The 15959-nt window shown below is 41.4% G+C and overlaps 1 protein-coding gene across 3 annotated transcripts in view; it reads left to right on the top strand.

The window, feature by feature from the left end:
* LOC133634039 (septin-9-like) overlaps positions 1 to 15959 on the top strand; it is a 220118-nt gene that overhangs the window by 92025 nt on the left and 112134 nt on the right. For all 3 annotated transcript variants that reach the window (XM_062026984.1, XM_062026985.1, XM_062026983.1), the window contains exon 2: positions 4673 to 5356. In XM_062026984.1, coding sequence (XP_061882968.1) covers positions 4673 to 5356 — 684 coding nt within the window. The remainder of the gene's footprint in view (positions 1 to 4672; positions 5357 to 15959) is intronic.

The raw sequence follows: 15959 nt of genomic DNA, 5'->3' as shown, positions 1-15959 counted from the left end.
GCCAGGGAACGATGCCAAGTTATTTTGCAGCAAAGTTCCTAAAAACACAAGAGTGTTTCAGTTGTATAGAGCAGTGTTTTTCAACCAATGTGCCACGGCACATTAGTGTGCCGTGAGATACAGTCTGGTGTGCCGTGGGAGATTATCTCATTTCACCTATTTGGGTTAAAAATATTTTTTGCAAACCAGTAATTATAGTCTGCAAATTATGTGTTGTTGTTGAGTGTCGGTGCTGTCTAGAGCTCGGCAGAGTAACCGTGTAACACTCTTCCATATCAGTAGGTGGCAGCAGGTAGCTAATTGCTTTGTAGATGTTGGAAACAGCGGGAGGCAGTGTGAAGGTAAAAAGGTGTCTAATGCTTAATCTAAAAATAAACAAAGGGTGAGCGCCCCTAGGAAAAGGCATTGAAGCTTAGGGAAGGCTATGCAGAACGAAACTAAAACTGAACTTGCTGCAAAGTAAAAAAAACAGAATGCTGGACGACAGCAAAGACTTACTGTGGAGCAAAGACGGCAACTGAAATATTCTTGATTGCTAAAACAAAGGAGATGCGGGAAATATCGCTCAAAGGAAGACATGAAACTGCTACAGGAAAATACAAAAAAAAGAGAAAAAGCCACCAAAATAGGAGCGCAAGACAAGAACTAAAACACTACACACAGGAAAACAGTAAAAAACTCAAAATAAGTCACGGCGTGATGTGACAGGTCGTGACAGTACACCTACTTTGAGACAAGAGCTATATTGATGAATGGTTGGTTATGGTTTAAAGTCATATCCAACAATTGCGACAACGACTTTTTACTGTCAACTGAATTTCGTTTTTTAATGATTTCTGCTGGTGGTGTGCCTCCGGATTTTTTCAACGCAAAAAATGTGCCTTGGCTCAGAAAAGGTTGAAAAACACTGGACCACTATAAACATATTGGCATATTCTTGCATTGACATTTTAACCTCGCTCGCAAACATCAAACAATGGGGTCCAAACTTGTGATTTACATATTTGAGGCGTTCCTCAAGGCACCCCTTTTAAATCCTCTCCTTTTTGGCTGTTACATATTTTTTTGTTAGGTGATTTATGTAAATAAGGTATTTATGTAGAGGTGTGTCATGATTTGTCATGATTGTTTTGGTGTTGTGTTGTATTCTTCCTTTGTTTAGTGCCCCCTATCACAATTGCAAGGGTTCATTGTTTGTTTGTGTGTACTTCTTGGTGAATGTGTTAGCTTCTTTGCGGTCAACAGTATTAAATAACTTTCTGTGGGACGCACACCATTTTGCACTGTTTTGTTTGCACTCACCTTGGACACCAAACGCGAAGTGAGTGTGAACTGTCTGACGGGTGTGCAGGTTTGTCGTGTTCGAGCACATTTGGCAAACTGACTCCTAGGTGTTGATAGTCTCATCTTGTTCCAAAAGTTTAAACATGTTCGCTACCACATGCTAACTTGTTGCACTGTGTGATGCTAGCGAGCCAGCGGCCCCGCCTCTCCGCACAAAGAGTCAGACACTTGATAAAGGACAAGAGAAGTCACCCCCTTTTTTCATACTGCTATGGTCCAAATTAGGGATGTCCGATAATATCGGACTGCCGATATTATCGGCCGATAAATGCTTTAAAATGTAATATTGGAAATTATCGGTATCGGTTTCAAAAAGTAAAATGTATGACTTTTTAAAAGGCCGCTGTGTACACGGACATAGGGAGAAGTACAGAGCGCCAATAAACATTAAAGGGACTGCCTTTGCGTGCCGGCCCAATCACATAATATCTACGGCTTTTGACACACACAAGTGAATGCAACGCATACTTGGTCAACAGCCATACAGGTCACACTGAGGGTAGCCGTATAAACAACTTTAACACTGTTACAAATATGCGCCACACTGTGAACCCACACCAAACAAGAATGACAAACACATTTCGGGAGAACATCCGCACCGTAACACAACATAAACACAACAGAACAAATACCCAGAACCCCTTGCAGCACTAACTCTTCCGGGACGCTACAATATACACCCCCCGCTACCCCTCCTAAAACCCCGTCCCCCACCCCAACCCCGCCCACCTCAACCTCCTCATGCTCTCTCAGGGAGAGCATGTCCCAAATTCCAAGCTGCTGTTTTGAGGCATGTTTAAAAAAAATAATGCACTTTGTGACTTTAATAATAAATATGGCCGTGCCATGTTGGCATTTTTTTCCATAACTTGAGTTGATTTATTTTGGAAAACCTTGTTACATTGTTTAATGCATCCAGCGGGGCATCACAACAAAATTAGGCATGATAATGTGTTAATTCCACGACTGTATATATCGGTATCGGTTGATATCGGAATCGGTAATTAAGAGTTGGACAATATCGGAATATCGGATATCGGCAAAAAAGCCATTATCGGACATCTCTAGTCCAAATGCGCGGACACGCGTGAATGCTCTTGAAGCATGCACATGGCGATGTATCAACGCTGGAAAACTTACCGACTTAATTTTCATTTATCGTCTGTTAATTGACATATCGAGTCCAGGCCTATGATTACCCTGACTAGATTTGCTGCCATTGCTTTATTCATGATTTGTAATTGCATAGCTTTCTCCATGCTTCCTGTGCACTCCCAGCTGCACTAGTTTAGTTTTTTTTGTATGTTAAATACAGTTTTCTCTGCACGCTGTCTCCTGTCTTCTGCATCTTGGGGTCATATCACAAACAACGCTCACTCGAGCCGTGACAGCTAGTATACTTCAGATGCAGTCAGTAGCCATTTTTCCAATGCCTTTAGTTTTACGAGTGGTGTTCCTCAAGGTTCCATGTTAGGTCCTCTCTTTTTCATCATTTGTTAAAGTTAAAGTACCAATGATTGTCACACACACAAAAGTGTGGTGAAATTTGTCCTCTGCATTTGACCCATTCCCTTGTTCACCCACTGGGAGGTGAGGGGAGCAGTGAGCAGCAGCAGTGGCCGTGCCCGGAAATCATTTTTGGTGATTTAACCCCCAATTTTAACCCTTGATGCTGAGTGCCAAGCAGGGAGGTAATGGGTCCCATTTTTATAGTCTTTGGTATGACTCGGACGGGGTTTGAACTCACAACCTACCGATCTCAGGGCGGACACTCTAACCACTACGCCACTGAGTAGGTGGCTATTGGGCTATTCAACTGGTGGCCCGCAAGTTCAGTTTAAAAAACTTGTGAGGGGCTCACATTTTTGCAACAGATATTTATAAACACTAGAGTCCTGTCATAGAGATGATCTTTGACTAGCTTTTTTGCAGAAGTGTTCCTGTAGCTCTGAAAAAATGAATAGGCTAAAATCAAATGTCTAGTGTAGAGGACGCTGGTTCTCCGGGATATAAAAAATAAGACTAATAGTGAACAGAGAAGTTTGTCCCCCCGGTCCTTAACTTTCTGGATATTTGGCCCCCAAAACAATGTAGTTTATATCCCTGGCTTAGAGCTTTATTTAAGATGTGTAGTGAAGTCTCTTTTTTGCTGTTTTCTGTGTACGAAAGCACTTTCTGTGGGACGCACACCATTTTGCACTGTTTTGTTTGCACTCACCTTGGACACCAAACGCGAAGTGAGTGTGAACTGTCTGACGGGTGTGCAGGTTTGTCGTGTTCGAGCACATTTGGCAAACTGACTCCTAGGTGTTGATAGTCTCATCTTGTTCCAAAAGTTTAAACATGTTCGCTACCACATGCTAACTTGTTGCACTGTGTGATGCTAGCGAGCCAGCGGCCCCGCCTCTCCGCACAAAGAGTCAGACACTTGATAAAGGACAAGAGAAGTCACCCCCTTTTTTCATACTGCTATGGTCCAAATTAGGGATGTCCGATAATATCGGACTGCCGATATTATCGGCCGATAAATGCTTTAAAATGTAATATTGGAAATTATCGGTATCGGTTTCAAAAAGTAAAATGTATGACTTTTTAAAAGGCCGCTGTGTACACGGACATAGGGAGAAGTACAGAGCGCCAATAAACATTAAAGGGACTGCCTTTGCGTGCCGGCCCAATCACATAATATCTACGGCTTTTGACACACACAAGTGAATGCACAGCATACTTGGTCAACAGCCATACAGGTCACACTGAGGGTGGCCGTATAAACAACTTTAACACTGTTACAAATATGCGCCACACTGTGAACCCACACCAAACAAGAATGACAAACACATTTCGGGAGAACATTATTAGGGGACACTGGTGAATGAATGATGAATGAATGATAGGTGGTGGTCGGAGGGGCCGTAGGCGCAAACTGGCAGCCTCGCTTCCGTCAGTCTACCCCAGGGCAGCTGTGGCTACAAATGTAGCTTACCACCACCAGGTGTGAATGAATGATGGGTTCCCACTTCTCTGTGAGCGCTTTGAGTATCTAATAATAGAAAAGCGCGATATAAAATCTAATTCATTATTATTACATATTCATCTAGCTAGGGGTTGGTCATATTTTCAAAGAAGTGGCACATTTGTTTATGTCATACAAACTCAGGTTCTCTTGCAAAGATGGAGAAAACAAGTAAGGGAAATTATAGATTTTTCTCACAAATAAACCAATTTTGCATCCTACAGATTCTTACAATATAACAGTCAATATTAAATGGTGCCCCTTACACATTATATATTTTGGAATAAATGTGTCGTTTTTGTCTTTTCAATGTAGCCCTGAAGAGGTCCTTTGAGGTGGAAGATGTGGACACTTCAGCTCACTCTTCACCCGGCTCCCGTCGCACAACCAACTCCCCTCACCGCAACGCCATGTCTCCCACCAGCATCTACTACCGCGACCTGGGTACGGCAACCCCAGCTCCCAACAACAACAGCCTCAACTACACCCAACCTCGCTCCATCATGGGCGGAGGAGGCTCCAAGACCCCCGAGCCTGTGTCACGCCGCTCAGAGCTCTCCATCGATATTTCCTCTTCATCCAGCAAGCAGGTGGACAACGCCACAAGCCCCGGCTCCACACGCTTCGTAACCAACAGCGCCCTGAAGCGCCCAGAGGTCCTCGGCCACTCGAGGACCCCTGAGATGAACCACAAGAGGGAGGTCACTTTTGCCAAGACGCCGACGGACTCCCCAGGGACACGTCGAATTGAAAGCAGCAGCAACACCAACGGGACCAGTCGGACCCTGGAACAAAGCCACAGTCGCAAGTTTGAGTCCACCAGTCTTGGAGATGTTCGCAAACCTGAAATCAGCATCACGAGGGCTCCGGTGGAAAACAACGGCCACCATGTTCCAGTGCACCACCCGCACCATCCCAATCCTCATCACAATACCATTGTCACTACCTTTCGATGCTCCTCACCAAACCATGCTGGACGCAAATCTCCCAACCCTGACCGTAAGTTCCTACTCAAGTGGTACTACTAATAGCAACATTCTTGTCTTGATACAATGTGACAGGATTCACTCCATATTGGCAATATTTGATACAACATGGTACTTTTGATAATAGTTTGTTACTCTCTTTGACAACATGGTTATTTTGATATTGATCCGAAAAAAGACCAACCTTGTGTGCTTATTATTGTCCATTGGCTGGCGAGCTTTGCACAAGTAAACACGCTGCAGGATTCCTTGTATCGGAGCACTTATATCGGCGAGTTTAGCTGTAAGCCAAAAAAAATTCTAAACTCAGTTTGTTTTCGCAGATATCAAATCAATATTCGTTATCAATATCGAATCTGCTGTTGCTATGTTGGGGATGTCTTTATGTACAGCAATTTTTTTCCCCATCCCTAGTGGGCGACATGTTTCTGTGAAGTTTTCTGGGTTTGGTAAATAATGACATCATCTACTAAAAAGCAGTCTTTGCTACACATCTTAGAATTAAGCCTGGAGCTCTACTAATTGTTTGCCAGTCAGCTACAGATGTGGGAGCGGAAAGTATGATTGTTCAGTTTTTCTCCAGCGAATAGACTAACCTAGCATGGTGTTGTTGTTAAAATGTGACCAATGTTTGTACTTAATTTACATAGCTATGCTAGTGTTGCCAATGTTTGTGTCTTCTTGTTACACTTCTTAAAGTCACATTGTTGTATGTAGGGATGTACCAGTATTTTCTGGTACCGGTTTCTAATTAGGTCGGTCCATGAGGACTGTGAAGATTCTCAACTAATGATACTGCTATCAGTATTTTTTTTTTCCAGCTGACCGACGTCATTATGACAGGCTGTCACAATCAGTTCAACTACCACTGCTACACATTAAATCAGCTTTGATTAGTGACAAATAAGGAAGCAACACCACACAAAGGTTTGTAACATAATTAGATTTATATAGCGCTTTTCTATCAACTAGATACTAAAAGTGCTCACTTTCACACTACGGTGGTGGTAAGCTACATTTGTAGCCACAGCTGCCCTGGGGTAGACTGACGGAAGCGTGGCTGACGATTTGTGCTTACGGCCCCTCCGACCATCATTCATTCACCATTGTGAGTGGCACTGGGGGTAAGGGTGAAGTGTCTTGCCCAAGGACACAACGGCAGTGATTTGGATGGCAAGAGGCATGGAGCGAACCTGGAACCCTCAAGTTTCTGGCACGGCCGCTCTTCTGGCACGGCTGGTCTACCCACCACGCCACGCCGTCCCAAAACAATACAACAATATTTTCTCTTCAAAAATTCCTTAAAGTCACCCACTCTGTGTCAGTTTGAAGTGAACGCACTTTACTCACAGCGAGTCACGACCGCGTTTTATCAACCGTCCTCCTAGCGAACTATTAATCCACAGGCTAAAATTAATCCATTCAAAAAAGTGAAAAATGGAGATAGTATAATAATCCATGAAGCTGCTTTGAAGCAAGATATCATTCGCTGCGACTGACAGGTCTCTGGTTGCCGTCTGACGTCACTCCATTGCGCCATGTTTGCGTGTCATTAAAAGACATCTTGCTTAAATGTGTTTCAGTTAGTTCTGTCTTTTGACGACAAACTGGACGATCGAGCATTATACTTGCTTACTGAGTCTTTTTGTTTATGTAATACACACATTCATCGGGAGCTGTCAACACTCAGTATGGCTTCCGGCCCGTCACTCAAATACGTCCGTGTGCAACATAAACACAAGTAACAATTCCTATTGTTACAAAATGCAGACCCACATAACATGCTAATTGATTTTATTGATTTGTATGATACATTTCATATGATAACTGTACTCAGTGGCCTAGTGGTTTGAGTGTCCGCCCTGAGATCGGTAGGTTGTGAGTTCAAACCCCGGCCGAGTCATACCAAAGACTATAAAAATGGGACCCTTTACCTTCCTGCTTGGCACTCAGCATCAAGGGTTGGAATTGGGGGTTAAATCACCAAAAATGATTCCCAGGCGCAGCCACCGCTGCTGCCCACAGCTCCCCTCACCTCCCAGGGGGTGAACAAGGGTGATGGGTCAAATGCAGATAATAATTTCGCCACACCTAGTGTGTGTGTGTGGCAATCATTTGTACTTTAACTTTTTAACTTAATTTATCATGTAAAAGGTATGTTCTCTGCACATGAATGCCATTAATAAATATTATTTTTAGCTGAGTATAATTGTAAAAGAATAGAAACACAGTGATGGATCTGTGTGCTCTTTACAATAATATGATGTAACTGCATTTCACATTGCACTGCACACATAGTTGACAGGTTTAAGACATACAAAAACAGGTGTTGATAAAAGACTTCCCTGCTCTGAGGTGTTACAGTGTATCATGTTTGGGGATGTTCAACTCCTTGTGCTAATAGAAATGCAAATTAAAATGCATTTTTTTCACATCTTTATTTCCACAAATTACGTATAGTGTTGATAAATAAATACCGGTATCAATAAGGAATATCGGTGAGGGGATTGTTTTGATAAAATCTTAACGATATACATCTCTAGTTGTATGGATATATGGCATCCAATGTTCCCTCTAATTTTTCACATTTGTGAGCAAACGCAAAAAACTCCCTGGAGTAAATGTGAGCAACATCAGACGTGCAAACTGTGGCCATAAAAGCAGCACACCTGTCTCAAATCTGACAGAAGTCATTTATTTCCATTAGATTATTTTTTAATATCTGGCCCACTTACAATGAAAATAACAACAAAATCTTGTTTTTCATGAGCTAAGTACTAGTATTGTATGTCTGGGTGGGGGTCCTGCTTTGGAAAAAAAATGGTACGCCTTTGAGAGATCACATTTAGTTCCCCTTAAAACATTCACATCCTGGGATACATTTCACATTTCTGTAACTTCCTGTCTGTAAAATATATATTTTATGAGGATTTCTGTAATCTAGTAACAGCAATTCATGATTAATATCCATAAATTAATATTCTTAATTAGTGACAGTAGAATAAGCACACATCTGATAGAGAAGTCATAGTGTCAAGACCTGGAATTGACACTTTATATGTTGTGTTGGGGGCAGCACTGTGGAACAGGGGTTAGTGCATGTGCCTCACAGTACAAAGGTCCTGAGTTCAAGTACTCCGGCTTCCTCCCACTTCCAAAGACATGCACCTGGGGATAGTTTGATTGGCAACACTAAATTGGCCGTAGTGTGTGAATGTGAGTGTGAATGTTGTCTGTCTATCTGTGTTGGCCCTGTGATGAGGTGGTGACTTGTCCAGGGTGTACCCCGCCTTCCGGGGTACACCGGCTGTTGTTATGACAGATGACAAACAGTTAATTTTGGCCTGATTGTACAGGAGACAATGACCAGTTTTGCGAGACAGAAGTTTTTTACTCATGTTTTTGGTGTGGTTACAGCCGAATATAAACAGTTTTGCTTAATATAGTAATCGATGGAGTTCCTGTCCTTAAAGATTCTCGACAGACGTTACAATATTTGAACAGTGTTGACGAACATTGTTTGATCTGTTTTGGCCGCTTGTTGTCACCTGTCACTCACAGTTGCATTGCAAAATCCTACAGAATATTATGTGTTTATTTTGTTTTGAGTTCAGATGGGATTTGACTTTGTGCGCGGCATAGGACGCATGAGTAGTGCGCAATTGCACAGGTGCACACCTTCAATTCACAACAGCTGTTTGTCCACCCATGAATTCAACATTGAATACATGGTTGGACAAACAGCTTATTAGCATTAAAGCTATATGCATATGCACAAAACATATTTACAATAGGGCCTACTCAAAGCACTTTGAAAGTTACTAAATCCGATTGCATACTGAGACTTATATCTAATTCATCATTAAAGACCTTTAATACTATTTTTGTCTTACCAGGAGGGATTCCAGATTTTCATCCAGGGCTGTAGGAAAAATGGAAAGCCACTGGATAGAAACCTATTATCACATTTTCCATGACTTCTTAACCAGACTCTGTGATTCTGTCAGCTTTTTTATTTTTTTTATTTTACTTGCACCGTCACTGCTTCTTGCTGCTTTTCTAATCACGCCACCACACCAGCAGACTCAGCATCACATCTTTGTGTGATGCCTGCATATCCGCCATCAGTGTGTGAAGTGTTTTGTGAATGGGTGAATGTGATGCAAAATGTAAAGCGCTTTGGGTATCATTCCAGGTATAGTAAAGCGCTATATACAGGGTTCGTATGCGTGGTTAAAAACCTTGAAAATGCTTGGATTTTAATGTTGTGTTTTCAAGGTTTGAAAAATGCTTGAATTTCGGGTGAAGCACTTGTAAATGCTTGGAAATGTTCAGCATATTTCTTGGCAGTCTGACTCAGTAGGCTAATTATAGAATGAGGAAAATAAAAAAGTTTCCTTAAAAATGAAAGCTACACGCTTGATCTGTTGGCTTTGCACGAGCCCTTACATTAGGTTGTTGTCATGCCAGAGCCGTATATACGGCTCTGTGTCGCCCCCAAGAGGACAGTGGTGCATGGGTCCATCATGCCGGGAGTTTGTCGTTTTAATGAACATGATGTATGCATGAATTGTAATACAAACAAATAAGTAAACACTAATAATTAATGTTATTTCTTGTAAGGAATGATGTATACATGAATGATGATGATGATGATGACACAAACAAACAAGTAAACGTTTGCAAACACCACTGACATTGAATAGTCTACAGAAACACTGCTTCATTTTCTATTCCCCATTCAGTTAAAGGCCTACTGAAATGCGATTTTCTTATTTAAATAGCAGGTCCATTCTATGTGTCATACTTGATCATTTCGCGATATTGCCATATTTTTGCTGAAAGGATTTAGTAGAGAACATCAACGATAAAGTTTGCAACTTTTGGTCGCTGATAAAAAAGCCTTGCCTGTACCGGAAGTAGCAGACGATATGCGCGTGACGTCACAGGTTGTGGAGCTCCTCACATCTGCACATTGTTTACAATCATGGCCACCAGCAGCGAGAGCGATTCAGACCGAGAAAGCGACGATTTCCCCATTAATTTGAGCGAGGATGAAAGATTTGTGGATGAGGAAAGTGAGAGTGAAGGACTAGAGGGCAGTGGAAGCGATTCAGATAGGGAAGATGCTGTGAGAGGCGGGTGGGACCTGATATTCAGCTGGGAATGACTAAAACAGTAAATAAACACAAGACATATATATACTCTATTAGCCACAACACAACCAGGCTTATATTTAATATCCATCCATCCATTTTCTACCGCTTATTCCCTTCGGGGTCGCGGGGGGCGCTGGAGCCTATCTCAGCTACAATCGGGCGGAAGACGGGGTACACCCTGGACAAGTCGCCACCTCATCGCAGGGCCAACACAGATAGACAGACAACATTCACACTCACATTCACACACTAGGGCCTCCCCGGGTGCATGTCTTTGGAGGTGGGAGGAAGCCGGAGTACCCGGAGGGAACCCACGCAGTCACGGGGAGGAAATGCAAACTCCAATGCCACCAATTAATCCCGCATAACAAACACCTCCCCCTTCCCGTCCATATAACCCGCCAATACAACTCAAACACCCGCACAACACACTCAATCCCACAGCCCAAAGTACAGTTCACCTCCCCAACGTTCATACAGCACATATATTTCCCCAAAGTCCCCAGAGTTACGTACGTGACATGTACATAGCGGCACGCACGTACGGGCAAGCGATCAAATGTTTGGAAGCCGCAGCTGCGTACTCACGGTACCACGTCTGCATATCCAACTCAAAGTCCTCCTGGTAAGAGTCTCTGTTGTCCCAGTTCTCCACAGGCCAATGGTAAAGCTTGACTGTCATCTTTCGGGAATGTAAACAATGAAACATCGGCTGTGTTTGTGTTGCTGCAGCCGGCCGAAATACACCGCTTCCCACCTACAGCTTTCTTCTTTGCAGCCTCCATTGTTCATTGAACAAATTGCAAAAGATTCACCAACACAGATGTCCAGAATACTGTGGAATTTTGCGATGAAAACAGACGACTTAATAGCTGGCCACAATGCTGTCCCAAAATGTCCTCTACAATCCGTGACGTCACGCGCAGGCGTCATCATACGAGACGTTTTCAGCAGGATATTTCGCGCAAAATTTAAAATTGCACTTTAGTAAACTAACCCGGCCGTATTGGCATGTGTTGCAATGTTAAGATTTCATCATTGATATCTAAACTATCAGACTGCGTGGTCGGTAGTAAACCCACTACTACCGACCACTGAACTGCTGGTTCAATGTTAGGCTTAGGTTTTAGCAGATTTTCCGTATTTTTCCTACAGACAGCATTTGTTGACCTCAAACAACAAGGCTATGGATTGATTCACACTGGTTTTCGCCTTTTCAAGGGTACTGGAAAAACTGGAAAATTGATCTTGAAAGTTCTTAAAAAGTGCTTGAATTAGGCCATGGAAAAGGAGTACGAAGCCTGTACATAAATACCACACAACAAAAAGAAGTATATCCTCCTTCTTTCAACTCTCTCATTAATGCTAATCCATTAACTGTCATGCCTGCTGATATGATATAAAGACATAATGTTTGTGTTTGCAAGTACAGTTTAATGCTGGTGTTGTCATACTACTATTAGCAGCACGGCCAAGTATTTTATAATTAGCTGTTGCGCTACCGACAGGGTGATGATGATGGTCGTTGAGTAAATGCGATGTTATTTTTAAGAGACCCTATAATAACCAGAATGCACTGGGCTTGTTGCCGTCCGGCATCACTTCCAGACCCTGTGCACTGTCGTTAGTAACTGTTGCTATTGATGACAAAATGACATACACTGTTTATTTGAATATAATACCCTCTAACATAAAGACACTGTTTGATACACGTCTTGCTTTAATTTCTCAAAGCTCCTGTGGTTGGTTTTAGTGGTTTTAGGTCATTAAGGATGCTTAGATACCACTTTCCAGTGTCGCCACAAACATCAGTCTCTGCTGGTAGTGATACCCTTTTCTCAGACTAAGTCTTTATTTGTCTGGATTCACTTAGCTCAGCCTGGACATTTGATGAACATAATCATACTGTAACTAAGGTTTAACTCGCCCTAAAGCAGGAACCATATTGTCCAAACACATGCAATTTTGATGATTTTTCTTCGGCAGAATTTAAGGTCAGCATGAACGGCATATTTTGTACCAAGTGAGGCAAAATGGAGTGCACTACTTGGCTGCAACCAGCAGAGGCGCTGTCTATAGAAGCCTACAGTACTTGTACATGTCGGCACTTACATGAAATTCAGGAAAAATCCACGTAAACCTCCAATATAAAATATAAAACACAGGTAAAACTGTGATTTTTGGATGATTTCCAAACAGTTAAAAAAAAGAGAAAAATCACCTAACATCTTTGAATTTAACTAATTAATTAATTCAAGGGAAATTTTTCTCTGCATTTTGTCCTTTGCCATACATAAAAGTAGGTTTTTGTTCAGCAAAATCTTTAAAAAACAAAAAAAAACATTGAGAAGACTTTCCATTACTTCTCCTTCAGCATTTACGTATAGATGGCTAAAATTAGCTTGTTAGCTTGTGTCATACTTGCCAACCTTGAGACCTCCGATACCGGGATGTGGGGGGTGGGGGGCGTGGACGGGGGTGGGACGGGGGCGTGGTTGGGGGCGTGGTTAAGAGCGGAATATATTCAAGCTAGAATTCACCAACTCAAGTATTTCATATATACATATACCCGCCTTCCGCCCGATTGTAGCTGAAATAGGCTCCAGTGCCCCCCGCGACCCCGAAGGGAATAAGCGGTAGAAAATGGATGGATGGATGGATATATATATATATATATATATATATATATATATATATATATATATATATATATATAAATATGTGTGTGTGTGTATGTATATGTGTGTATGTATGAAATACTTCACTTTCAGTGAATTCTAGCTATATATATATATATATATATATATATATATATATATATATATATATATATATATATATATATATATATATATTTATATATATATATATATATATATATATATATATATATATATATATATATATATATATATATATATATATATATATATATATATATATATATATATATATTTTTTATTATACATATAAATAAAAGAAATACTTGAATTTCAGTGTTCTGGAGGCTATCCAGTAGATGGCAGTATTGTCCTGTTTAAGAGTGTCACAACATTGCTGTTTACGGCAGAAGAACTGCTTTACGGTACACTAAACGTGACTGCTGTTGTTGTGTGTTGTTACCGCGCTGGGAGGACGTTAATGAAACTGCCTGACAATAAACCCACATAAGAAACCAAGAACAGTGAGAACAGGCTGTCCCCACTCAGGGGACACTGAAGGGGGCGTGGCCTCCAGCTCCGGCTGAATACCGGGAGTTTGTCGGGAGAAAATTTCTGCCGGGAGGTTATCGGGAGAGGCGCTGAATACCGGGAGTCTCCCGGTAAAAACGTGAGGGTTGGCAAGAATGGCTTGTGTCGTATGAACTCATAACAAATTTAAGTTAATGCCTCACGTGGGCTGTTATGTCTGTGCAATGGCTTATATGACTTATATACGATGGACGATTTATAAAAATATTGATTCATGTTGACTCCTGACTCCGTGTAGTGTCTATTTTAAACATGATGTACACACAAATGTAAACAAAATATAGTAATACCTCAACCTTAACTAAAAACACTTGTATGGCAAATCCCCCATTGAAATTAATTGAAATCAATTTAATTAATGCTTGGCCCCGCCAAAACAGCACACATTTAACGTGTAACATGCCTTTTAAAGGAAATCAAACTTTTTCAGAAGAAATATTGTATGAAAACATTGCAAATATTGCATTATTGCATTGCAACAATATTTACAACAATAATAGTTGAAGAAATGTAATAATTTAACATTTACCTTGGGGAGTGGACTTTTACGGTATCTACTTCCATCTGCTTCTCTGTCAAACACACCATCAGCAGCTGTTCCATATTTTCGTGGATAAATGTACGTTTAGATATTATTTTAACATTCTTGGCTGGTGGTATCGACTCTTTCTGCTTCAGTTTGGTGCAGACTAGAGATGTCCGATAATATTGCACTGCTGATATTATCGGCCGATAAATGCTTTAAAATTTAACATCGGAAATTATCGGTATCGGTTTCAAAAAGCAAATTTTATGACTTTTTAAAACGCCGCCGTACGGAGTGGTACACGGACGTAGGGAGAAGTACAGATCGCCAATAAACCTTAAAGGCACTGCCTTTGCGTGCCGGCCCAATCACATAATATCTGCGGCTTTTCACACACACAAGTGAATGCAATGCATACTTGGTCAACAGCCATACAGGTCACACTGAGGGTAGCCGTATAAACAACTTTAACACTGTTACAAATTTGCGCCACACTATGAACCCACACCAAACAAGAATGAGAAACACATTTCGGGAGAACAACCGCACCGTAACACAAAATAAACACAACAGAACAAATACCCATAACCCCTTGCAGCACTAACTCTTCTCGGACGCTACAATATACAACCCCCGCTACAACCCCCCACCCCCCCACCTCAACCCCAACCCCGCCCACCTCAACCTCCTCATGCTCTCTCAGGGAGAGCATGTCTCAAATTCCAAGCTGCTGTTTTGAGGCATTTAAAAAAAAAAAATCACTTTGTGACTTCAATAATAAATATGGCAGTGCCATGTTGGCATATTTTTCCATAACTTGAGTTGATTTATTTTGGAAAACCGTGTTACATTGTTTAATGCATCCAGCGGGGCATCACAACAAAATTAGGCATATTAATGTGTTAATTCCACGACTGTATATATTGGTATCGGTTGATATCGGAATCGGTAATTAAGAGTTGGACAATATCGGAATATTGGATATCGGCAAAAAAGCCATTATCGGACATCTCTAGTACAGACTATTAATGACGCGCTCAAATTGCTTCGCCAAGGTGGCTACAACCTCAGTCAGGTTTTTGTTGATTTTCATTTTTAAGTCAATGAATATCATCCACTTCTTCTCAGCACTGTCTTTCACACTTTCTTCCTTTCCATTGTAGGAAAAACTAAGTTATGTTCATTTCTAGCTATAAGCTAATGCTAGCGAGCAAGGCCAGATGTTTTGGTCGGCTCTTACATGGTTCACTGTGACATTTGCTACGCCAACTAATGGCAGGGGGGGTTGTGAATCAAATTTTTGCTTGCAACTTAAAGCATAACAATTAGCTAGGAGACAGCTCTTATCTCAAAACACTCTTGTGTTGCGGAACCCCTGTAAGTCAAATTATATTATCACTGGAGGTATCAGCTATTGTTACTATTCCAGGCTTAAGGCTGGCCAAAATGTGCATGAATGATGTGTCCTATGTGAAATTATACATTTTTGACCCCAGAGGAAGGAAAATATTAATTTTCTAAAATGTCAAAGTGAACTTAGCCTTTGTCTGTACCTATTTCCTATCGTTATCCTAAAGAAATCCCTGATTACACAAACAGGATCCATGGTATATCCCTGTACTGTATACTTCTTAAAGACACAAGGCAGTAGTTGGGAAGTAAACCTGTGTTCTTCCCACA

This window comes from Entelurus aequoreus, linkage group LG18, assembly GCF_033978785.1.
Source record: "Entelurus aequoreus isolate RoL-2023_Sb linkage group LG18, RoL_Eaeq_v1.1, whole genome shotgun sequence".
Classification (NCBI taxonomy): Eukaryota; Metazoa; Chordata; class Actinopteri; order Syngnathiformes; family Syngnathidae; genus Entelurus; species Entelurus aequoreus.
Note: the sequence above shows the minus strand (reverse complement) of the source record. Positions and strands in the feature narration are given on the sequence as shown.